Source organism: Carcharodon carcharias, chromosome 6, assembly GCF_017639515.1.
Source record: "Carcharodon carcharias isolate sCarCar2 chromosome 6, sCarCar2.pri, whole genome shotgun sequence".
Lineage (NCBI taxonomy): Eukaryota > Metazoa > Chordata > Chondrichthyes > Lamniformes > Lamnidae > Carcharodon > Carcharodon carcharias.
In genome coordinates, this window is record NC_054472.1 from 175,628,039 (window position 1) to 175,655,180 (window position 27,142).

Below are 27,142 nucleotides of genomic sequence, written 5' to 3' on the forward strand. Positions count from 1 at the left end.
TACCTTACCCCAACCCCCCACCCCACCAGCATACCACTTTATTAGACTGCAGAGCAGTTGGACTGCACATGTTTGTACAATCTCCTTACCAATGCTGGCCATGTAGCAGTCACTGCTGGAGCCACTCACAGAACCATTGCAATCTCAGCACCGTGGTGTGGACCAGTGTCCCCCATGTCGTAGGTTGACAGGGCAGCCATGCAGTGCACTCATCTCTGGCCATCTGAGGAGTGACCAGCACTCTCCGGGAAGCATTAAGGGGCGGTCACACAGGGCCAGGAGAGGTACTAAGTACAGCCGATAACTACGACTCTCTCTCTTTCTTGCTGCAGGAGGACCACGTCAGGACCATGGATCCTGGTGACCTAGCTGTATGCCTGATGACCTACAGAGATCATAGAAGAAGGAGGAGAGTGCGACTGAGGCACCTGGCTGCTCAAAGGGAGGAGCAACAACCTCATGAAGAAGGGGCAGCAGGGGCTCCCGCATATGCTGTTCAGGAGCGACAGGGAGCCATGGCTGGTCAGCGCCTAGTGACAGCAGGGTCTGTAGGCTCTGCCTGCCATTCCTGCAGATGACTGAGAACCAGTGTTGTTGATGACTGCACATGTCTAGGGACCAGGTGGCTCACATCTGCCACTTACTGCAGGACTTGGCGCCAAGGGGACATGGAGGGCATCCACTGCCAGTGGCTGTGAAAGTGACCGCAGCGCTCACTTTCTATGCCAGTGGCTCCTTTCAGGGCTCTGCAGGTGACCTTTGTGGGATTTCACAATCCGCCACCCACAAATACATCCATGAGGTCACAGATGCCATCTTTTCCATGGCGCACAACTTCGTGCATTTCGACCGGGACAGCCATGATGCAAGAGTCATTGGATTCCCCCAATCTCGGGATTCTGACAGGTGCAGGGTGTGATTGACTGCACTCATGTGGCACTCAGCTCTTCATCGCTACACTCGATGGGTTTCATCAACCGCAAGGGCTTCCACTCACTGAACATGCAGCTGATATGCCACCACCAGAAATGTATCCTGCAGGTATGCACATGGTTTCCAGGGAGTGTGCACGATCCCTACATCCTGAGCCACTCACAGGTCCCTGCAGTCTTCCAGGGTCCACAGAAGCTGCAGGGTTGGCTCCATGGGGATAAGAGCTACCTGCAGAGGCCGTGGCTGATGACACCCGTGCGGCGGCCTCAAACTGCAGTAGAACAACACTATAACAAGGCTCATGTAGCAGCTTGCAACTTGGTGGAGCAGACCATTGGGATACTGAAGATGCAGTTCCAGTGCCTGGACTGGTCTGGTGGAGCCCTGCAATATAGTCTGCAGAGGGTGTCATGCATTGTCATCATCTGCTGCGCCTTTACAACCTGGTGCTGCAATGGGGAGAGGAGCTGGCTGAGGAGGAGATGGAGGAGCTGCATGGCTCTTCTGATGAGGAGGATGCTGACGGAGATGAGGGTGAGGGGGTCCTCAGTGGTGACGACAACTGGGATGAGGCTCTTGCACTGGTTAGACGAGGCAGGTGTACTTGGGAGGCCCTCATAGTTGCCAGATTTGTGGAGGATGAGGACATGCAGTGAAGTGTCCCTGTAGATCCTCACATTGCAGTTGTGAATGTTTGACTCCAGTCTGACTTATCTCAGCGCCAATACCCTCTGAGAGAATGCTCCTGTCATGGAGATGCAGTGGAGGCCCTAATAGTCGCTTGATTGCAGGAGGATGATGACATCATGCAGTAAGGACACTCCATAGTCTTTCACATGACCCCTGAGAACGACTGACTTCTGTCTGGCCGAACGCTGCTTGCTTGCGCTCCATGATCAGCGCCATCTCAGAGACGCAGCCATGAAACTTTAGATGCATCTGATGCTGCATCCGCCTTCAGGAGCTGGTGCACAGCATCATTGGTCACAGATGCTGGTGTGATGGGGACAAGCCCAACCTTAAAGGTGCGGAGAGCACACAGAGTATGAGAGAACTCTGTAGCGCCTGCCCACTGGCAGCAATGATCAGAACTGCTGAGGCTCAGGCATCAGTAATGTTTCCTGGGAATGTGAGGCTAGACCATCACTGTGGCCTGAAGACCGCACAGGGAAGAGGCCCTGGACTGAGACATCTGCCTTTTATCTTGTGCAGAAAGGTTTCACATCTGAGTGACAAGAACACTGTTCATCGGAACAAGGAACCATAGGCTGGGAGACATTCTTGGGAGTTTATTGACAATAGTGAACATTGTGTACAAGTGATTAACAGCTGTGCCCAGGCTGTGCAACTTTTGTTAACTTAGTTTAATTGTTTGACTCCAATAGGGTTAATTCTCCTTAACTGTTCTAAACATGCCAATATGTCGTGGTGCTCCCCAGACATCCACAGCGGAGGCAGAGGTAGCCTACTGACTGTGGCGCTCTGTCTGTGGTGACTTTGGCGGGCATCCTCTGGAGGGCCGAGACTTGGAGGGCCCCGGCCTGCTTTTGGGTCCTGCTGTGTGACAGTGGCACCCTCCTCGGCCTTAAAGCTGGATCGGCGGAGGTCACAGGAAGAGGGAAGTCAGATGGGTCGGTTGTTCCCAGAGTCACCTGGGTGGATGATTCTGGAGTGTGCATCTGCTGATCCTCCTCCCTATGGGTGCCTGAGAGCCCCTGGCTGACTCCGTGAACAGAAGGGGGTAGCTGGAGTGAGATCGAGCTGCCCAGCACCCGTCTCGCATATACACTGTTGGAGGCCAACTATGGCATCAGCAATGGAGTTAAGCCCGTGCAGGAGTGACATCCTGGACCAAGGTCTCTATGCCGGCTGCCATCCTGCCAGTGTTGACCATGGTGTGTTGCGATGCCGGTGCTATCATCTCAGCCTGAAGATGGACGGACAGAGTGCAGCAGCCATCCTTTCCTGATGTTCCTGAGCTTGCCTTTGCAGCTTCAGCAACTGAGGTATGACTGAGTCCAGAGGCTCGTCTTCTGACTTGGACTCAGCAACGTTCTGGCCTCCAGCAGTCCTTCGATTCTGGAGACCTAGGAAGTCCCTGCCTCCGCCTGCTGTGGATCAGAAAGTGTGATGTGTTCACCAGATTGTGGTCCCGAGGCTACTCTGAAGCTCGGTCCCACCGAGGTGTGTGTCTCTGCGCTGGTGGAGGGTGTGGCGCTGTGACGGGACTTCAGGGAAGGGTGCCTTCAGATTCCTCTTCAGAGGTTTCTTCGGAGCTTGCTTGGAGGTCTGGGTTGTGGACTCGTCTGCTGGTTCCCAGATGTGCCTGCGAAAGCTAGGGGAGATAATTAGTGCATGGCAGTGGCCTGTGAAAGGGGACACATCACTCACAGCATGGTTATCTGATGAATGTTGCACTGCTGGATCCTCATTTGGTAGAGCAGCACTGACCTCACCATCAGTCCAGGACCAGTCCCGGTCATCGCTGGCCAGCTGCATGGCTGTGTTTCCAAATCCTGTGAGAACTTTGACTTCTGGCATCCCTCCACCTGTCTGCAACCTTTCCCTCCTGTTGTTAGCCAGTTTGTTCTGCATGGATAGAGATGGGGAGAGTGTATCAGGACGCCTGCTAGGCCAGATGATAGGTATGCTTGGCCTGTGTGGAATGGTGAGTGGTCCCATGGATGGGATGAGGACAATGGTGTGTGAAAAAATGAATGTGTTGTCCCTTGCACTGACAGTGAGTCAGGGCCCTGTGGGTGTGTGATGGATTTGAGAGTATGTGAGTTGGGAGTGATGAAAAGAGTGACTTACCCTTGTGGAACGGAGAAGATCATTCATCCTTTTACGGCACTGGGTGGCTGTCCTCTTCTGAAGGGCGTTGGTGCTGACCACTGCTGCCACCGCCTCCCAAGCTGGGTTGATGACATTGCTATCCATCCTGCGGCCAGGGCTGGGATAGAGCACATCCCAGCCGGCCTCCATGGCATCCAGCAGTCGCTCGTGGGACCCACTGTTGAAGCTAGGGGCTGCAGTCTTTTTTTGTCTTTGCAGGCCATGTCTCCCAGGCAGCGCTGGTGAGCTGGTGGCGATGAGTGCTTTGCTGGTGGCTGCCTTTTAAAGATAGCGGCCATATCATGCAACAGTTGGGTGATGGTAAGCGGACGAATGAGAGTCCACCTGTCCTGGAAACAGCGTGTTTCGCAGGAGTGAAGATATAATGAGGCAGGCTTGGGAAGATACAGCGTGAAAACCTGTCATTTTCATCGGCAAGTTGGACTCCAATTTAAATGCCCGTTACTGCACTTAGTGCAATTCTGGGAAAAATCAGCCCTTTATGACGGTCACAAAAGACTTAATATTGTAGAAAGCCTAGAGGAATATGGAAAGTACAGGGATGAAATAAAAATGGAAATTAGGAATGCAAAGAGAGGATATGAAAAAATATTGGCAGGTAACATCAAAGAAAATTCTAAGAAGTTTTACCAGTACATTAAGAGCAAGAGAATAATTAAGGAAAAGCTAGGGCCCATTAGAGATGTATAAAGTAACTGGTGGGTTAGTGCAGAAGATATGGGCAGGGTTCTCAATGAGTACTTTGTCTCTGTCCTCACTATGGAGGAGGATAATGCAGATATTCTAATTAAAGAGGAGGAGTGTGAAATATTAGATACATTAAGCATAATGAGAGAGGAAGTATTGGAGGAACTGGCATCCTTGAAGGTGGATAAATCACCAGGGCCATATGGGTTATATCCCAGGATGTTGAAGGAAGCCGAGGAGGAAATAGTGGATGCTCTGAGCATCATTTTCCAATCCTCACTGAGGTCCCAGAGGATTGGAGTTCTGCGAACATTGTACCATTATTTTAAAAGGGTGCGAAGGATAGGCCAGAAAATTATAGGTCGGTCAGTATGACTTCAGTGGTTATTGGAAACAGTTCTGAGACACAGGATAAACTGTCACTTAGGAAGGCACAAATTGATCAGGGATAGTCAGCATGGATTTGTTAGGGGAAGATCATGTCTTACTAACTTAATAGAATTTATTTGAGAAAGTTATGAGGAGGATTGATAAGGGTGGTGCAGTGGATGTTGTCTACATGGATTTCAGTAAGACATTTGACAAGGTCCCACGTGGCAGACTGGTCAGGAAAGTGAGATCTCATGGGATACAGGGGAAGGTGACAGGTTGGATCCAAAATTGGCTCAGTGGCAGGAAACAAAGGGTAATGGTTGATGGATATTTTTACGAATGGAAAACAGTTTCCAGTGGTGTTCTGCAGGGCTCAGTGTTGGGGCCCTTGCCGTTTGTTGTATTTTTAATGATTTAGATTTAAATGTGGGAGGCATGATTGGGAAATTTGCAGATGACACAAAAATTGGCCTTGTAGTTGATAGTGAAGAGGATAGCTGTCAACTCCAGAATGATATCAATGGTTTGGTTGAGTGGAATTCAATCCAGATAAGTGTGAGGTAATGCATTTGGAGAGGGCAAACAAAGCAAGGGAACACTGATTAACGGGAAGTTATTGAGAGAAGTTGAGGAAATGAGAGACCTTGGAGTGCATGTCCACAGGTCCTTGAAGGTGGCAGGACAGGTGGACAAGGTGGTCAAGAAAGCATATGGAATGCTTTCCTTTATTGGGCAAGGTATTGAATACAAAAGCAGGGATGTAATGACGGAACTGTATAAAACACTGGCTGGACATTACAGGAAGAACTTAATTGCTCTGGAGGGAGTAGAGAGATGTACAAGAATTTGCCAGGGCTTGAAAATCACAGCTATGAGGAGAGATTAGATAGGCTAGGATTGTTTTCCTTAGAACAGAGGAGGCTAAGGAGTGACCTAACTGAGGTGTACAAAATTATGAGGGGCTTAGATAGGGAAGACAGGAAAAACTTGTTTTCCTAGCTGAGAGGTCAGTTACCGGGGGCATAGATTTAAGGTGATTGGTAGAAGGATTAGAGGGGAAATGAGGAAAAACTTTTTCACCCAGAGGGTGATGGGCATCTGGAATTCACTGCCTAAGTTGGTGGCTGAGACTGAAATGCTCAACTCATTTAAAGGGCACCTGGATCTGCATCTGAAGTGCTGTAACCTAGAAATCAAAGAATTACTTTCAATTGCATTGTCCTGTGATCCCAAAATGTAAATCAGATATATAGAATTTACTTCTGTGCTATAACCATTTTGTGCAATTAAACATAGAAAATTTGCAGTTCAAAATAAAGCAAACATGAATGTACATTTTACTATATGTGCAGAATTTACTACCCTATAGTGTTCATGCGACAATGTGTGCATGGATTGCATGTACTTTCAGTGATGTTGCTATGCACATTCCCCATAATAAACATGAGTATTATTACAGGAACTTTACTATACCTAATCTTCTGCAACTATTCCTGGAATATTTTCCAGTGTTTATGGATTTACCCATTAACAGACTGTCCCAGTTAATTGCTGTTAATCTATTTCTTTGCAGTTTGCCTTGCTTATTTTAAAACCTTAGCTCGTGATTTTTGTTTGTCCTTCCCTAACATCAATTTCAATCATATCATAGTCACTCTTCGCAAGATGTATCCTTGTCTTCAGATTGTTAACTAATTGTGGTTCATTATTCATCACTATATGAAGAATGGCTTGTTCTCTTGGTTCTTAAACATATTCTAGAAAACTGTCTGGATTACATTATATATTATAAAATTCATTATCTTTACTATCATGGCTGTTCTGCTTCAACCTATCAGTGAAAATTAACACCTCTTGTCTTTGCTAAATAAACTCTCTAAAATTCTTTGACCAAGCTTATGATCATCTGCCCTAACATCTCCTTATGTGGCTCAGTATCAGATTATGCACTCCTGTGAAACACCTTGGAACATTTTATTACATTAAAGCCAGATATAAATAAATTGTATGGGACCATCTTTTTATTTTAATTTTTATTAGTGCTTCTTAGTAATGTGTACCTGCATTCTAAAGAGAAAAATAAAATCTTTCAGCATGTAGAATTATGAATCAGGTACCTTTTCAGGTTTTATTTTGCTTTATGCTTGTGGGTTTCTGCACTGCCCTAGTACAAATTGAATGTTCTAGTCTTGTTCAGACCTGAAGAACATGAAAATTGTTGCTCCACTTCTTACAACCTGTGGCTAAATTTCTCAGCTTATTACATTTCAAATGCACGAAAAACATTTGAGCTCCAGAAATGATATTAAGATTAACTACCAAGATGTGGATGTATTCAACTGCAGAGCATTTGGTAAAAGCTTCCTACCAGCAACAGCAATAACTTGTCACTGAGGCTTAGTTTGAGTTCTGTCAGAACCACTCAGTTCCTGACTTCATTACAGCCTTGCTCCAAACATGGAGAAAAGAGCTGAACTCCAGAGGTGAGGTGAGAGTGACTGCCCTTGATATCAGAGTAGCATTTGACCCAAGTATGGCATCACTAGCAAAACTGGAGTCAGTGGGAATCGGGAAAATTCGCCACTGGTTGGGGTCACAACCAGCCCAAAAGGATAGTTCTTGTTGGAGGTCAATCCTCTCTTACCCCAGGACATTGCTGTAGGAGGCCCAACCATCTTCAGCAGCTTCACCTATGATCTTCCCTTAACCATAAGGTCAGAAGTGCAGATGTTTCGCTAATGATTGCACAGTGCTCGGCACCATTCGTGACTCCTCAGCTACTGAAGCAACCGTGTCCTTATACAGAAAGAGCTGGACAACAATCAGTCTTGGGCTGATTAGTGGCAAGTAACATTCGCATCACACAAATGCCGGACAATGACTGTTTCCAACTACAGAGAATCTCCCCTTGACATTCAATGGCATTAACATTGCTGAATCCCTCATTATCGACAGCCTCAGGCTACCATTGATCAGAAGTGAACTGGATCAGCCATATAAATACTGTGGCTCCAAGAGAAGGTCAGAAGCTGGGAATTCTGTGGTGAGTGACTCATCATCTGACTCCCCAAAGCTTGTCCACCATCTACAAGGCATAAATTAGGGGTGTGATGGATTACTCTCCACTTGCCTGGATGAATGCAGCTCCAACAGTACTCAAGCTCAACGCCATTCAGGACATGGATGGTACCCTTGATTGGCACCCCATCAATGAACCTAAACACCCTATTACCCCCCATGACTAGGACTCTTTGAAGTCGTATTCCATAAATGCTGCCTCATTGAGGACAGCTAATATATCACCTCATTTACTAGTAAAGAAATAGAAGGGGTCATCAACAGTGCTATCAAGCGGCACTTGCTTAGCAATAACCTGCACACTGACGCCCAGTTTGGGTTCCGCCAGGGCCATTTGGCTCCTGACCTTATTACAGACTTGGTTCAAACATGGGCAAAAGAGCTGAACTTCTGAGGTAAGGTGAGAGTTACTGCCCTTGACATCAAGGCCGCCTTTGACAGAATGTGGCATCAAGGAGCCCTAGCAAAACTGGAGTCAATGGGAATCGGGGAAACCTCTCCGCTGGTTGGAGTCATACCTAACTCAAGGGAAGATGGCTGTGGTTGGAAGTCAGTCATCTCCGCTCCAGAACATCACCACAGGAGTTCCTTAGTGTAGTGTCCTCAACCTATCCACCTTCAGCTGCTTCATCAATGACCTTCCTTCCAGCATAAGGTCAGAAGAGGGGATGTTCACTGATGCTTGCACAATGTTCAGCACCATTTGTGATGCCTCAGATACTGAAGCAGTCCATGTCCAATACCTAGGCTTGGGCTGATACGCGGCAATAACATTTGTGCCACGCAAGTGTCAGGCAATGACCATCGCCAACAAGACAGAATTCAACCATCACCCCTGGATGTTCAATGTCATTGCCATCACTGAATCCCCCACTATCAACATCCTGGGGGTTACCCGTGACCAGAAACTGAACTGGACTAGCCATATAAATACTGTGGCTACAAGAGCAGATCAGAGGCTCGGAATCGTGCAACAAGTAACCCACCTGACTCCCCGAAGCCTGTCCACCTTCTACAAGGCACAAGTCAGGAGTGTGATGGAATACTCCCCACTTGCCTGAACGAGTGCAGCTCCCACAACACTCCAGAAGCTTGATTCCATCCAGGACAAAGCAGCCTACTTGATTGGCATCACATCCACAAACATTCACTCCCTCCACCATCCACGCATAATAGCAGCAGTGTGTACCATCTACAAGATGCACTGTAGGAATTTACCAAGGATCTTTCGATAGCACCTTCCAAACCTATGACCACTACCATCTAGAAGGACATGGGCAGCAGATAGATGGGAATACCACCGCCTGGAAGTTCTCCTTCAAGTCATTCACCATCCTGACTTGGAAATATATCACTGTTCCTTCACTGTCGTTGGGTCAAAATCCTGGAATTCCCTAACAGTACTGTGGGTGTACCACATAGACTGCAGCGGTTCAAGAAGGCCTCACCACCACCTTCTCAAGGGCAACTAGGGATGGGCAATAAATGCTGGTCCAGCCAGCAAAGCCCACATCCCATGAATGAATAAAAGTTGTATCCATGCTTGTAACAAGGTCTGGAGCTGAATGTTTCTGTTGGAACATCTGGGGGTCAATGACTAGATTTTGCATAATATTTCTATTGACTCCCTCCATACACTACCAGGGATGAGGCTGGTTGCCCACATAGGGAAGGAGGTTCACGTGAGGGGAGATTTGGAAAATTGAAGAGAGATGATGGGATAATTGTAACTAGAGTGTGACAGGAAGGGTGTACAAACTTAAGAGTGCACCAGCAAAAATGGTCCGAGAAGTGGAAAATGGTTTTAAACTAACAGAAGTGGAGTGTTCAGATGAAGGGAGATTTAGAAATCCAAAGATAAAATGTCAGGAAAATTTAATAATTTTCAAAACATTATTGTAAAGGTAGGTTAATGTTAGGGTTTGGATTAGTTTCTCTGTGTGTTGGTGTGTGTGTGGGTTTTAATTGAATTACAGACAGCTGGTTTGGGTGCTTCGATGTATCAGAAGGTTTGAAATACTAAATACGTAAACATGGCTGAAGTTTTAGAATGTGAGGTGTGAAGAACATTTGTGTTTTTAGATAAACCAGAGTAGTGAATTTCATAGAGATGGTAAGGTGTTACACATAGCCAGAAGAGGCTAAGCCAAACAGTGTGTTCATTTTTCCCAAAGGTTACTGATTAAATGAGTACTATGAAAGATTTATATTATGGAAATAATAACGTTGCAAAGACACATTGGAACAATGGGATTTAAAAAGGGAGAAACATGTGCAAGGAAGAAGACATTCTTAGATCCAACAAGTGTGAAAAGCCTCCAGCCTCTATAAACGAAGTTGCTATCTCCAGGCACTGAAGCTAAGAGAATTCATTTTAAATATCGCTGTCCGGGGTATTGTGTGCTTTACTTGGGTTTGTTGAAATCTGTGTTGCTTTATTGTTGCCTTAACGGAGGTGTAACTGGGAGCTAGATTAATTAAGAGAGCTAGGGGTTGTTATAGTAGTAATCTGTAAACCTATGTATGTGTTTAAAATCATTTCTTTTATTAATAAATGTTTAATTTAGTTTTGAAAAAAAAACCTCTAAGACTTGGTTGTCTTATTACTACTGAATTCAAGGCATGCATCTCGAAAGAAAAATACAAATTGCAAAACAGTTGTGGCAGCTGTTTCAATTTTCTCTCTGGGATTTGAGCAGTTCAGCATTTATCATCCATTGTGCCATAACAAAAGGTTGAGGCAATCGGAAAGTATATCAAGTGGGACAGGACAGGACAGAGTTTAATGATAATAGTGCATCATTAAGGACAATCCATGCAGGGAATAGTAGCTAAAAAAATAAAGTCACTTTATCTGAATGCGCAGATCATCTGTAATAAGATAGATGAACTAGTGGCACAAATTGAGATAAATGATTTAGTTCTAATCACCATTACAGTGATATGATTACAAGTTGACCAAGGTTGGGAAATAAATATTCTAGGATACAATATCTTCTACAGAAAAAAAATAGTCATTTCTAAAAGCTTCCTCTCTACTGAGCTTAAACTGTCTGGCATGAAAGCAAGTAAGTTATATAGAACACAAGTTCCGCCTCAGCTGGAGTATTGTGTACAGTTCTGAGTGTCACACTTTAGGAAGGATGTGAAGGCATTAGAGAATGCAGAAAAGATTCATGAGATTGGTTCCAAGGATGAGGAACTTTAGTTATGGCGATAGATTGGAGAAGTTGGGACTGTTTCTCTTGGAAAAGAGAATGTTGAGAGGAGATTTGATAGAAGTATTCAGGATCATGAGAGGTCCAGACAGATTAGATAAGGGAGAAACTGTTTTCATTGATTGAAGGATTGAGAGCAAAAGGGCACAGATTTAAGATGATTGACAAAAGAAGCAATGGCAACATGAGCAAAAATCTTTTTACACAATGAGTGGATAGTATCTGGAATGCACTTCCTGAGAGGGTGGTGGAGGCATGTTCAATTGAGGACATTCAAGAGGAAATTCAATTATTATCTGAAAAGGAAGAATGTGTAGGGCTACAGGGAGAAGGCGGGGTATGGCACTAAGTGACTTTCTCCTACGGAGAGCCAGCACAGAGATGACAGACTGAATGGCCGCCTCCTGTGCTGTAACCATTCTGTGATTCTGAAGGGGCTTGACAGAGGTAGATGCTGAGATGTTGTTTCCCCTGGCTGGAAAATCTAGAACAAGGCGACACAGTCTCAGGGTAAGGAGTTAATCATTAGGACTGAGATGAGAAATTTCTTCACTCAAAGGGTTGAGTGTCTTTGGAATTCTCTACCCCTGAGGCTTGTGGGTGCACCATCATTGAAAATATTTAATGCTGAGATAGACAGACTTTTGGTCTCTTGGGGATTCGAAGGATATGGGGAGTTGGTGGGAAAGTGGAGTTGAGCCCATGATCAGCTATAATCATATTGAATGGCAGAGGAGGCGCAACAGGCTGTATGGTCTACTCCTGCTCCTAGTTCTTATGTTAAACTTATCCTTATGTTTGAGGAAATATCATTTATCAGGTCATTGTTATATTGGAACAGCTGCAAAGAAAGCTTCAAAAACACTGATTAGAACCCATTTTTAGAGAGAATTCCATCAAGGTGGATCACAGAATCTTCTCTGAAGCTGATGGTAGGCTCGACCCATGAGCCAATAATTCCACGGAAAACAGGTGAAAGGTATACATGTCTTCACTTTTCCTACCTTCACTCCAAAGTGACTTGCAATTACTACCCCTCCCAATGTTGGTAGAAACTCTTAATACATTATGTCATTCTGCTCTAATAACAACTCTTCAAGGTCAAGGAAGAAGCTTAAGTGTTTTTCTCTTTAACTTTTCTTTTTGTTAGTGCACAGGTCTCGGGGCCTGTATATTTAATGTTGGAAGAACGGATCCTGTGAATGGGACTATACAATTTCATATGCGTTCCAATCCTATTCAATTCTTTTGTTCCAGATAACTCTCAGTAACCTTGTATCAGTTGATGAAAGACTGATATATCGACCTCATCCTGAGAATCCAGAAAAGTGAGTTCAATGTAATTTTATTAAACACCTGAATAAGACTATTTCGTTTTGTTTTATTTTATTGGTTATATCTTGCTTTTTGGATAATTTTATCTATCTAGAGAAACAAAGTTTAAATGCCATGACCTTACGTAATTTACATTGAACGGTTTATTTTAAACAATGGCCTGAATTTTGTGGTCAGTGACGAACAAATGGCACTTGCCACTCACTATGTTCACAGCTGTTCACAGAGTTTTTGCAGGCATTTGAGCAGAGACTCAGCATCAATGGACATCTGATCCAAAGTGGCACCCACTATGGAGGATCTGTGGTGTGTGAGCTGGGCAAGTAACAGTGAAGCACATCAATCACACCTAGAGAATAAACCAGGAAGCATAAATTAGATTTAAATTAGAGTAACAAAAAGTATTTTAAGAATTTAAAATAACATTTTCAACACTAATTAAATTCTGATGAATGGAATTCCACACTTATGAAACTAAATTTTCAGGGCCAGAGAGGTTGTTTGTCATTAATTATGACTGATCACACCATTAAAAATTTCACTTGCATCTGAATGCACCAGCTCTAACTTTCTCTGTTATGTATAGTGAATAATTAATGGTAACTACTGCAACTTCACGTCCTTGCATTGATTTCGATGTGAACCTGTGGATGAGCAGAGTAATTCAAATGCAACTTCTAGGGCTCTGCGTTTAGCTGTACATGTGCATGGTCTGGAAGTGGCAGTCCAATTTTCTTCACAATAATGGTGAGTGCTGTTAGCTTCACGATTATTCTCAAGACAAAACCCAGGCCATGGGAGATGGTGGCTTCAGATTTAAGGAGCTATAAACTTTAGTTTTCAATTAGATTAAGCTAATACATGAGTCTACCATTGAAGTCAAGGTTATTGAGATGCAAAGATACGACAAAACAAACGGAGAGACCAGAACTGAAGTGTGCTGCCTATCACAAAGAGAAAGATTTTAATTTTTAAAGAATCACTTCTGTGATTTCTTTTATGGGATTGGAAAATATTACATACTGCACCCAATGCTACTGCACTTCTGCACTTGAGGGGGCCATGTAACCAAATGTTACAGATGTCCAATTCAGATTTCTGCAATTTATTTGAGTTGACAAGTGTACTTTTGGATGAATCAAATTGCAAATGGTCCTTTTTCAAAAAAAAATAACAACTTAAGAGAGTGTGGTCTACGGTATATAAAATTGATTCATTTCAGTTTTAGTCCAAATTTTTGAGTACCAAGGATATGCAATTAATAACTGCAAATATTTATAGATTTAATTATGCCAAGATAGATAAAATGTGAATATTTTGATATAATCATAACCATGCAACTAAATATTGGCTCACTTGACAATACATTGACTTTTAGGACCATTTTGACCCAGGAGGCAATAATCACAGTGAAAGGAGTTATTTTAAGTAACTATTTGGAAGGATTAATGGCCAGCACAATTTCTGCTAATGCTGGAAAGGTACGTGTACAGTTTCATTTAAAGTGGATGTATTTTTGGTCCACACAATGCTAAAACCATTCTGAATGGGAATTGAACCTTTTGCAATCCAAATACTTCTAATCTTTAGGTTGGGAATAAATGAATAACCACAGTTGTCACTAATTAAAATGAGTCTCATTTGGCTGATTCACCTTCCTAAAAAGCAAATCAGATAAAAAAAATCTACATTCATTTCTCATCCTCTTCCTCCCCCTGCCTCATTTTCACCCTCCATCTAAAATGTTTTGGGCATCTACTCTCTTGGGTTGTTTTGTGGATAGTAAAATAGTGGGATGCTGAGTTGAGCTCCTGATCTCAAGCAAATTGGAAAAGATAAATATGTGAAATCTAATTGTAATAGGACAGTTTGTAGCAGTTATAGCCAGCAGCACAAGCGATGACTTGGGACATGACCTCCCAACGGCAGAAATGAATATGCAGTGGAATCGATGAGTGGTTGTGAATGGGGTGGCAAAAATGTCTTAGATTTTTGCTGATTTTTGATATTGATACCAGTTACATTTGTAAAAAATCATTGTGAAGTCTTTACAGTTTGTTAAATGCATCATTTATTCTGGTGCTGTCCCATACAGGAAAAGTTTGATCACTGACCTGACAAGTTAGTTGAATTTGGCTTTTTTAATTGTTCTCTGTCTATAAACATAGGAACAACAGAAGACCAGTCAGACCCCTCAAGATTTATTTTTACAACATTTCAAGATTTTGATGCATTAACTTACATTTACCATCAACGAACTAGTACAGGTCTGAACTGATGGCAGGTTTTGAGTCCATTGGATATTTAATACTTGAGATTACAAACTGTTGTTTCCACTCAGCCTTGGGAGGAAATGCTGTGCTCTAGTGATGCTCTCGCTGGTAACCTTTGAATAATTATGGAATTACCTTAATTGTGACCACGATGAAGGAAGACCAAGTCATCATACCAGACATGATGCAACCTACATGGGCCATCAACACCTATCCACAGTTGTACAATCTCCTTAGAAGAGGCAGTAAACAGAAGAAAGAACCCTTAATCCATTTAAAAGGAAAAATAGCACAATGGGGAAATTCCTCTCTAATCCCTCTAGATCAATCAAGAAAGCTCCAGAAGATTACTGTAACAAATGGCACTAATCGCAAGTGGCCATTCCCACTTTCTGTAACAAGATTTTCTCCATTTGCTGGAAGCTATCTGCTCCTTATTGGAACTCTGCAGTGATTCCATACTCATGACACATACTTGCAACCTAAGTACTTTCTAACCCTGTTTCCTTTATTTTGAGTTGATGTCCCTGGTTCTCCCCTCTCTGACTAGTTCAAGTAACCTGTCCACCTAAAATAGAGCCTATTCCTTCATTATTTCTAGGATCTCAATCATAAACCTTTTGAAGTCAATACTTTTTCCACTTAAAAAAATGGCTGTTAAGCCTATCCGGATAACTGAGCTCTAAGATTAGGTGTCATTCTACTGGCTCCTTGAGACCTTTTCCAGACCTCAATATTCTCCATCTTGTGAGCGGACTACAATGGGCACAGTTCTAGATGTTGCTTACCAAGGTGTTGTACCTCACAATTTTATTGGCATTTTTAGTTTTGTATTCAACAATCCTAACTATTCAACCTAACACCCTGTTTGAATTTGCTATTTCCCAGGACACTGGTCATGGCTCCACTCCATGAACTACTACACCATAACCTGTTCCTTAGCCTTAAGCAAGTAACCCTGTATAATGCAAATATGCATAGAATTATCCAACTTCACATATGTTGGGCTGCATTTCTGCATGCTGAAGAACAATTGCAACATTTGAGCTCATGCTTTAAAAAAGTCTAGATCAGCATGCAGTCTAGTTAACTTGACTGATGTCCTAAATCATGCACAACTTTTTGTGTCATCTGCAATCAGAGATTTTACCTCCAGTGTCTTCATCTAAATCATTGAAGATGGCAAAGAGCAACAGTTCAAACAGGGATTCCCCAAGGCTTCCATCTGTACAGTTCTCAGAGCTGCTACAAAGTCTAACAATCCAAATACAGCAAATTTATAATCACATAGTCATTTAGTAGTACAGAATTTGAGCATTGCTAGAAAAAAAAGATATGCTGTCGAAGGTTTTCGTTTTGTACTCATCAAGACAGTTCAAGAATATTAATAGTAAAGGGAACAACAATTTGTACTGCATGAGAAGAGAGTGCTGATTGGTTGGCGAATAAACCCTGGTAGAAGCATTGCCATGGAGCATGCACCAGGGAACTGTTAACTGCCAAGTTTTTGTTCAAATTCAAATGAGTTAGGTTGACTCTGGTCAAAGCATTGCCATGGGGAATGAACAAGGGCATGGCTGTTCACCCAAGCTCTTGTTTAGTTGGAGAAGGTACAATATGTGGACATGCTGCTTCTGTCTTCAAAGGACAGGGCCCTGTGTGTGAATATATGTAGCTTCTAGCATGCGTAAATGAGCCACACTCTGAGCCCGACTGATAATCTTAGATTGGTTTTCAGTGTAATTCTTAGCACAGTCAGGATTGTTTAGCAAGTGTTGTCTATCACAGAACTGCACCTAATTTTGGACACTGTTTTCTGAGTTTTGCAAGCACGGACTGGTTGAGTACAGTCTGTAATTTGCAAACAGGCAAAGGGACGTGCTGTTTGATACGATCTGCCAGTTGTTGGGACATAGGTAATGCTAAAGTGAAACACAGCCCCATGATCTAGCTTGGTCTGAGGCGTGCAAATTTCTTTCATTTTTCAGTTTGTGCCGCTGTATTGCCTCAGTAGATGACCCCACCATAAACAATACCTGCTTGAAACACACCCGCACTTAAGCAGAAGCGGGTTGGCAGCACAATTAATGATGCTGCCAAACATGTAGTAAGTCTATCTGACCATGAACTCTCTCAAAGTGAAGAGTTTGTTCTAGGGCATGGCTTCGATTTTGGTGTGCCTTCATCCCACATCAAACGGAAAGAGATATTTGCTGAGTTCGAAATCCTCTACTCCCAGCTATCCCACCACAAACCAGCATCCACTGAAGATGCTGAATCCTTGAAAGCATGCCTAGCTGATTTAGTGCCTCACATTTCGAGATCCCGAACGACTTGGCTGATTTTCACATGCACTGTGAATTCTGGTAGCGTTGCAAGGCCTCAAGACCAACCCAGACATAGATATTTGTAAACCTAACAAAAGGACTGGAATAGTCATCCTTAAAAAGTGTAACTATATCAACAAGACGCATGTCATTCTTAGTAATGGGTCCAAATTTGTATGCATTGGACCTGCCGTTAAGCTTGACCTGACAGACCAGCTTGAAAGCAAGTTACAAAAATGCTTGTTGAACTTGTGTAAGAGTAACAAGCTGCCGGGGGTATATATGATACGATTTGCCCTCACAACTCACTGTGTCCTGCGTATATATGGGCTGCTCAAGGCACACAAAAGTGATGGCCCTTTACACTCTATCTTGCCTTTCTCAAGGACAATTAGGGATAGGCAATAAATGCTGGCCTAGCCAGCAATGTTAATTTCCCATAAATGAATTTTAAAAAATCTACTGTATAACTGGTTCTGCACAACATGAATTGGCCAAATGGTTAGGTGAGTTGCTACAACCAGTTCTCAGCAAGTTTCCCACATACATAGGATTCCTTAATTTTTGCAAAGACCATACAGGACTTACATATTGATAACAATGCTGTGTTCATGTGCTTGTTTGGCATTGCTAGCCTATTCATCAATGTACTGCATCACTATATCATGACAAGCTAGATGCCCCTGCATGTCTGAATCTATATTGATTGAACTTAAGAACTCAGCAACTCATGCAGTTGAGTTCCATCATAACGACACATGTATACCCAAATAGATGGTGTTGCCATGCGCTCGCAAACATCTTTGTTGGTTTCCACAAGAAACGCATCTGCAATGGAATGACAACTAACCTCCTACCCTTGCATATCTCTGTAGCTGATACATTTACTATATTTGAATCCACAGCTGCATGTAAGAACTTCCTTCCCACCTTAATCGGCTTCATCCTGCCCTCAAATTCACCTTTGAAATGGACCAGTCAAAGGATTTCCCTTTCCTCGACATGCTAATTGAGAAATCTGCTAATGGGTTCTCTACTATTGTCTACCGTCAGCCTACCTTCACTGGTCAATAAACATGTTGGGATACCTACAGTACCATGTGCTATAAGACTGGCTTTATCTGCAGCCCTCTAAACAGAGCCTGAGCCATTTGCTCATCGTGCAAGCTTTATGTTGAATTGGGGCAGATCAAAGCTATCCTGCAGGATAATGGCTACCCTGATCAGATCATTGCTCGCTATACATCACGCAAAGTCATGAATGGACCTAAGGCCACCACTTTTGGCCCTGAAGAGTGTCCAGTCTATTTCAGATTACCCTGGAAGTGAAGGTGACTCAAAAATTTGAGCAACAGGTAAAGCTAGCTGTTTCGTGCTGTTACTATGCAGTAGCAACACAGACTGTATTCTCCGCCAACAGGATGCTGCTGTCAAGCCAAAAAAACATTCTGTCTATCACACAAATGAGCAATGTGGTATATGAATTCCAGTGCTGATGTGATGCCAGGTATGTAGGCCATATGTCCCAACGACTGGCGAATTGTATCCAACAGCACATCCATTCAGCTGTCCGCAACTGGTAAAGTATGGATCGTACTAAACCAGCCCATGCTTGCAAAACTTAAAACATAGTGGCCAACATTAGATGTGACTCCGCAATTGGACAACACTTGGTAAACAATCCTGATTGTGCTAAGAATTATACTGAAAACCACCAGTCTTGCAGTGTGGCTCACTTAGGCATGCTAGAAGCTACACACAGGGGCCTGTGCTTTGCAGACAGAAGGAGCATGTCTACACATTGTGCCTTTTTCAACCAAACAAACGTTTGGGGGACAGCCATTGCCTGGTTCATTCCCCATGGCAATGCTTTGACCAATCAGAGTCGACCTGTGTGATTTGAATTTGAACAGAAGCTTGGCAGTTAACTGTTCCCCACTGCATTCTCATGGCAACACCTCTACCAATCAGAGTCCACTTGCAAACCAATTAGCACTGTGTTCTCATGCAGTATAAATTATCGTTCCCTTTACTATTGGTAATCTTGTGAACTGTCTTGATGAGTGCAAAGTAAAAAGCTTTGACAGCATGTCTCTATTTTCAGCAATACTCAAATTTATAATACGCCTTAAAATTTGACTTGAGAACCCAATCTTAACTATTGCCAACTTACCATTAAGCCTCTGTACAGCATTTTTTGAAGGTATTTAGAAATTTAAGTTTTGCAATATTGACTGGACTACGATCTTAAAAAAAAAAACAAAGTTGGTGAGGTAAGACCCTCATTTCCAAAAACTGTGGTGGAATTCTCTAATAACAGCTGCATTTTCCAAATGATCACACAGACTGACTGAAACTGATGTCAGACTAACCGGGCTATAATTCCCACTTTCCAATTTGCTCCCTTTTTATTAACCCTAGGAAGCATATGAGCTCCCTCTGATCCATGGGAATAACCCCAGAACTCAACAAGTTTTTAAAGTAGCTAGTTCAATACAGAACCCATCTTCATACTCCAGCAAGCCCTGCCACCTGCTAAATCAAGTCATGACTACTTCGTATTGACTTCTATTAATTAATTTTTAGCATTGCATCTACCTGCCAGTTTTATCAATTCAGCAGAAACCAGTAAAAGCAAATGCAAAACATTTGTATAATGCCTTTCGCAACTTTAGGGCATCCCAAGGGCTTAAGCGCAAAAATCAAGGCTGACACTCCAGTGCAATACTGAGAGTGTGCTCGGTTGGATTTAAAAGATTCCATGGCACTATTTTGAAGAAGAACAGCGGAGTTATCCCTGATAACCTGGCCAATATTTAACCCTCAATCATCAGCACAAAAAAACAGATATCTGGCTGTTACCACATTGCTGTTTGTGGGAGTTTGCTGAGCACAAATTAGCTGCCACGTTTCCTACATTACAATTGTGATTAAACTTGAAAAAGTACTTCATTGGCTGTAAAGCACTTTGGGATGTCCGATGGTCGTGAGAAGCACTTCATAAATCCAAATCTATCTGTCCTTTTTTGCTTCCTTCCTTTCTTTCTTTCTTGCTTCCTTTCTTTCCAGCCAGTGAAATACATTTAAAATGGAGCCAACACTGTAATGTAGGAAGCATGGCAACCAATTTGTGCAAATCAAGACCCCACAAACAGCAATGTGATAATGATAGGACCTACTGTTCTTAGGGGTTGCTTGAGGATAAATATTAGCTAGGGCAATGGGGAGAAATCCCTGCCTCTTCATCGAAATAGCGCCAGAATCTTTTATATCCACCCAAGAGGGAAGAGGCAGATTCAGTTTAAAGATGGCACCTCCAGTACAACATTCCCTCAATCCTGCACTGGAGTGTTAGTCTAAGTCTTATAACTATTCAGCATGTCCATCATCTCTTGGACCTCTACCCTAATATGCCTGACCCTATGTAATACTTGATCACTCCGTGTCCTAACATAAGTGAGTGGCCAGGCCTTTTCGCTCAGTTATTTTTGATCATTTGGGAAATCTGATTTTGTTACCTTCATTTGACATCTGATAGAGTGCTGAAGTATTCTGTTTCATTTCATAAAGTATTTAATTTCCACTCCAGAGACTTGAGCACCGAAATCTAAGCTAACACTCCAGTGCAGTATTGATTGAATGCTGCATTGTCAGAGGTGCTGTCTTTCATATGAGACATTAAACTGAGACCCTGTCTACCCCCCAGGTAGACCTAAAAGACCTCATAGCACTATTTTGAAAAAAGAAGGTAAGTTATCCCTGATGTCTTGACAATATTTATCCCTCGATCAACATCACAAAAGCAGATTATTTGATCACCACCACATTGCTGTTTGTGAGAGCTTGCTGTGTGCAAGATGGCTGCCGTGTTTCCTAAATTGCACAAGTATTACACTTCAAAAGCATTTGATTAGCTGTAAAGTGCTTTGGAATATGCTGAGGTCATGAAAGGTGCTTTACATTTTATATTCTTTAGTTTTTGGGCATCACTTTTAAGCCATTTTTGGTTGCATTTAACATGCAGCCTTCTTTTTATGAGGCACTTGCACATATTCCTCGTCCATTTTTGTGGCTTCCATTTATCATCAGCACCACAGTTTTCCATACCTATTATCATGTCCCAATTAACACTACCCCAAATCCTCCTCATCCTTAAAAATTTACCCTTCCTAACATCTGGCCGTTACATTAAATTGGCTAATGAACTTAAATCTAATGATCACTGTTGTCCCAATGTTCTTCTACATGGGGGTCTGATACCATCCCAGGATCATCGCTAGATTTTGGCAAATAATGGTATCATTCAAACCAACTCGCTTACTCTGATAAAAGACATTGACTCCAATAAGAAATAAGCAGAAAAATAACACTCAATGTGCAGAGCTTAAATCTCAAAAGTACCATTAGTTGAACAAGTATACTTTACAGAGAGTTGTGTTAATGTGCACAAATATTATTTTTCTATTTGTGTGAATTTTGCTAAATACAATTGAAGAGTTATTTAATCATGAGTGCTGTTTTCTATATAACCTATATCAATGCACCAGAAACAGACAGAGCTTCTTGATAATATTTTTACACAAGGTGACAGGCCTAATTAATCTTGTTACAATTAAAAATGACTGAACACCTTACATGAATATTAAATATACACAAAACAGAGATTCAGCACTTACAGGACTGTGTGAAAAATTTATTTGGTTCCTTTTACCTCTTAAGTATTTTTCTCTGAGTGATCCTGAACAGATTTGTTTAATCATATGGTGAAAATACTTCAAACGTGTATCTGTTCTTCCATGTGTGATGTCCCTCTTCTGTGTTGCTCTAGGGGTGGGATGCTATTGAGTGGATAATTCAAAACTCTGCTGTTAGCTAACAGCTTTCACTTCTGCATATTGCACTCTCCCAGTGGTAACTATTTATTTATTAAAATACCTAATAATCTAATGGCATTTTATTACGTGGAATGTGCTCCTGTTTGTGTAGCATGGGTTGCATGCCAAGTTTGTATGTTTACCCACTTTAGAACTTGCTGTGTTTTTTTGTGTTGAAAATGTTGAATATTTTGAGTTTCTTTCAGCTATATGCATTTTTTTCTAAGCATTGCATGTTTGGAAAAATCTATTCATTGTATAATTTGTCCCTTATGGGTTATTAAAAAGCTAGTGCAGTTCATCTTGAGCTAACTTTGATAGTGAATCTTGTCAGAGCCCTGAACTGCGCAATACTGGAACTTACAAGCCACATTAGCAATTTCATTAGCACAATACCAAGAGATTTTTCTATTTAATAGCCATGTACAAAGCACTTTGCAAGTAATTATACTCTATGAAACACTGATACATATATAAAATTCAAGGTTTTTAAATTATAGTAACAGCTTTCAGCTCAGAAAGATCCAGGGTAAGTTACAATTTCTGTTAACTGAGGAGGGTGCATTGCGTGCTTTGGATCCATAAGTTTTATCTTGAGACAGAAGAGGAGCTAAAATACTCTTTAAAATAACAATGTAAAAATCTGGCTGTCTATTACTATGGCAGCATCTGCCAGAACTATCTCACTTTGATCTGCAGTTAGACCAGTTTTGAGTCCAGCCACTAAATAGTAAGCAATGTGGACTTCATTCCCAAATCCTGTAACCAGCTAGCATTCTTTTCCTCCTTGCCCACCCCAACTGTTACATGTCGAATGACTGAGGAAACCTGGGGGCCATGCTATGTGTAGTGCTTACACACACGGGGCAGAAATTTATGCTGAGCGGGCAGGTGCACGCCCAACCCTGCTCGAGTGTAAAATGGCACGTGATATTTCAGTCGGCGGGCACGTGCCAAAGTTGGCAGCGAGCCCGCTGACAATTAACAGGCCTATTAAGGCCATTAAAGTAATAATTGACTGAAACTTTTCACTGCAGGTGAAAAGGCCAAGCAGCCTTTGGATTTTTTAGGAAACCTCATCCACGGGCAGGATGAGTTTTCCAACAGCAATTAAACATTACACTAAAATGTTTAAATTTCATTCATAACATGTCCCTGCTCATGTGACAGAGTCAGATAAGGGGACATGTTTTTAACAGTGGTAAATTTTTTATTTTTGAACCTTCATCTCCCTGAGGCAGCTCTGTGCCTCAGGGAGCTTTCATTGCATGCACTCGTGCGCATGCACGAACTTCGCACTCCTCCCGCCCCCACCCGCCAGCACTGAGCGCTGCATCGCGCGTTTCATGCTGGCTGCCCGTTAATCAGCCAGCCAGCATGAAATCGATGTTGGGGCCCGATCATGGGCAGCAGTCGGCTTCGAGACCGCTCCCGGGCCCACCCGACAAGGTAAAAATCCTGGCCATTATGTTCGAATCACCTCATGGAATGCATGCACAGGAACCAAGAAAAGCTTTCCTCAAGTGACTTGTTAGGATTGATTAGTGGGAAGCAGCAACAGATCGATATGTTCTGCTGAAGGGTCATGAGGACTCGAAACATCAACTCTTTTCTTCTCCTCCGATGCTGCCAGACCTGCTGAGTTTTTCCAGGTAATTCTGTTTTTGTTTTGGATTTCCAGCATCCGCAGTTTTTTGTTCTTAACAGATTGTTATGTTTTTACTCGGTTTGGGATTGTGGTGTATTTATGGAAGAAATTCTCTTAGATTAAATAGAGTGAATCTGTGATAAAGTAGATTGAGCCAGCTAGATGGTCTGAATAGCCTTTATTTTTTAACCACCCACAAGGTGATCCTATTACAAGGCTTTTGGAAACTATAAAATATACCTCTCTGTGCATGCTGTGGAAAGCAATGCATGTCCAGATAAATGTAGAATTATTTTTAGAATAAAATTTCTGTTGATTGGCAACATTTTATGATGATGCAATTGAAATGGATACATAGCATTAGCATTTACCCTTGAGATTCTCGTTTATGTGTGGTATGTTTTCATTAGTGTATTTGCCTATGAACCTGTGAATGCATGATGGAAGTTTTATTTGCCTGTTATTTTGTCATATAATCTGTCCAGTACCTACTTTTTAATTGCAGCCCTTGTTTCCCTAACAATACTGTTATCTTCTCTCCAATTTTCAGTGTCCCTTCTACACTAGACTGAGGAAAGCTTATTTTATCAATTAAATCAGGAGCTGGGTATTGAAAAGACTATTTTGAATGTAACTGTTTGTCCCCTGGATTTCAGTTTTACCCTTGCATTAGCCACAATTTGCTTAAATATTTGCTCGGATGTCTTGTGTTTTAACTGCTTTGTTTACCGGATTTCCATTGCAGCTTTCTAATACTCTCATGGCCTTGGATATGTTAGTGCTGCAAAGCTGGGCCTTTCTGTTGTGTGGAATATAAATTGGTGAATTATATCACACAAAATGTATGTGCCACTATATAAGTAATCCTTTGGTAGGACAGTTCTCAAAAATTAAATTCTAATTAAAATTAAATTCTAATTTATGACATCCTTTTTCATATCTGTGCTTTAATAGATGCCAGATATTGTACGAATGTGTGAAATAATGGACATTTATAGCAGTTTTGAATAGGCAATTATATAACAAACTTATCTAAACTATGTCTCGAGTAGCAAATTAAGTGGCCTCTACTGGGTGACTGCAAAATGTAAGAGAATGCAAAATTTCTTGTCTTAACGTACTGAGTATTTAGATTTAATGTTTAATATATTCTACACATCATTTGAAAAGTGTAAGATTTGAACATTTTTGAAAGGTTTTGATAAACCTTTACTTGCTAGTTCGTTTGGTCCTATTTTGTGCTTAATCCCTTCTAATATGTTTGCTTTCAGGGCTGCAAAACAATAGTGTGGGTGTTAGACGAGATAAATATGGAGAATGAAGAATTGACAACGTCTGTCCAAGAAAATATGAAGTTTGCAATGGCCGCGGCAGCTGCCAAAGATTTATGGTTAGCTTTTGCTGTGCCACCCTTTGACATCTGTTCAGGAAATTCACTTAGTAACTTGCGTTCTGTGTCATTTTAAGGTGCAACTCATGCCTTTTTTCAGAGAGAAGAATATAAGCTACAAAGTTGACCTTGAATGTATCAAACAACTTTCAAACCTTTTCAGTTTCTTAAAATAAAACAACCAGCAGGCAAGCCTGTGAATATGGGATGCCACATTTGGGATTCTTTATTAAAAAATTATGTTTTTGTAACATCCTTCACTAGTCAAACTTCAGATCTACATAGATAAATCAGCATGGTACATGTGAAAAAGACTTATTCTCACAATGGAGTTGGAGATGATGGACAAACATATACACTTGAATTATGCACTGTCTTGTATTTGATGCAATGCATTGGACTAATACTTGAATGTGGAGTTGTTAAAGCATCATTGCCTTAGGCTTTGAATCAATAAAATGAAGTGTATGTATTTCGGAATTACGTTTACATGGTCTTGCAACCTTACATCAGCAAGTTTTATAACTTTTTTTAAAATCAGTGTTTAGGTTGGAATTTAGGTGTGTAATTTTTGAGGAAGATCTATCCATATGAGATGTGATATGGAGTGAGCAGGGGTGCAGGCTGGAGATCCTGAAGCACATTATTAATACCTTACTCCTAAACTTGGTTTCAAACTCATTTCTGATTAAGTCATCTGAAGTACGTTGACTGAATTGGAACTATCAATGTGAGCTCTATCAATGTCACTCTGACCAATGATTCTCAAATTGACTTATGTTGAAGTGGTTATGAAAGTGTAAAGCTACTCTGTGACAGTTATGTTTCAGTCATATTTGGGTAATTTCCTTTCTATCAAAACAGGTCAGTTGCCATGCTTCCATTGTATTGGGGTTGAAGGATTATTGTGCAAATCTACTTTTGTAAACTTCCCCAGCACTCAGTGCTTGTCATTTGAACTAATTTTACATATTACAAGAAAGCCATCTTTTTTATACACAACTAGTCGCGTACACATTGCATTACTCAAATTCTATTCTTGTCAGTATATAATCACACAAGCAGATGTCTCCAATCCCAGGTATCTATCTTTACTCACCCAAGCAGGGCTTCTTTATCTCATTCTAGTCTGGCTCTATGCCTGGCAACTGTTTGTGTTTACCTTGTCTATTTATCCTCATCACCCCCTTCTGTCTCCTGACCAGTTAATTCCTTATGATCCCTGAGGTCTTTCTGGAGAGTTCTGCTGATATCAGCCCTGTGGTGTACAAGGTTCGTCTGGAGAATTGTGCTAACCTTTGGTTTTACTAAAAACATAGAAATCCCTGCTTAACTCTTACAGCAGAATGACATCTAATGGGAAACATTTTGTTTTGGGTTTTGCAAGCTTGGGCTGGTCGAGTATGGTCTGTACCCTATAACAAACTGAAGGAACATGCTGCTTGATTTGATCAGCTAATTTTTGGGACATACAACCCACATACCTGGCATCACACCAGCAGTGAAATTCATACACAATGTTGCTCAATTGGGGATGGGGAGGTCAGTTCTCAGCAGAGTGGGTGGATAAGGACTCTGCAGGGAGTAGTTGGTGGGTTGGGCCTCAAGGGTGGTGTCGGGTAGGAGTGTCGGGCCTCCGGTGAGGTGGGGGGGGGCGGTGGTGGTGGTGGGTTTTGGGTTTGGTGTCAGGCTGTATCTTCTCAGTCCCTTGGAGATGGGGTTGGAGGCCAGGAGGGGAGGTGGGTGGGGGCAGTAATGGGGTGGGGGGGGTGGTGCTCAATTGCATGGAAGGCAGAATGTCTTTTTGGACTTCTGGCAGCATTCCGTTCATGGAAAATATTATTTGTTTAGCCACTGCATAGTGGCAATCCAAAATGGCCTGCTTAACCTGTTGTTAAAATTTTTGATATACTTTGATTTCCAGGGTAATTTAAAGAAGGCCGGGTACTTTTCAGGCCCAAAAATGGCAGCCTTTGACCCTTATGCGAGTTTACAGAATATACAATGAACAAGATATTCTAGTTTTAGCCAGTCTAAGGCAGACTCTCCCTGCATTTGCTTGAATAAAACAATCATTAACCAGTATCTGAGTCTCTTGTGGTCAATCTTTAAAAGGCACCACAACACTGCGATTGAGTGGCACTTACTGAA

General features: G+C 42.1%; 1 protein-coding gene across 2 annotated transcripts in view; it reads left to right on the forward strand.

Annotated features, from left to right (window-relative positions):
- The window catches only part of LOC121279357 (PRELI domain containing protein 3A-like), a 42,652-nt gene extending 16,072 nt beyond the window's left edge, over positions 1–26,580 (forward strand). Inside the window, exons 4-6 of one of the 2 annotated variants that reach the window (XM_041190538.1) lie at positions 12,402–12,472; positions 13,858–13,960; positions 24,873–26,580. In XM_041190538.1, coding sequence (XP_041046472.1) covers positions 12,402–12,472; positions 13,858–13,960; positions 24,873–25,067 — 369 coding nt within the window. In that variant the 3' untranslated portion in view covers positions 25,068–26,580. Of the gene's footprint in view, positions 1–332; positions 663–12,401; positions 12,473–13,857; positions 13,961–24,872 lie in introns of those variants that run through there. The other variant, XM_041190539.1, reaches the window with a different exon arrangement.
- Positions 26,581–27,142: the final 562 nt, after the last annotated feature.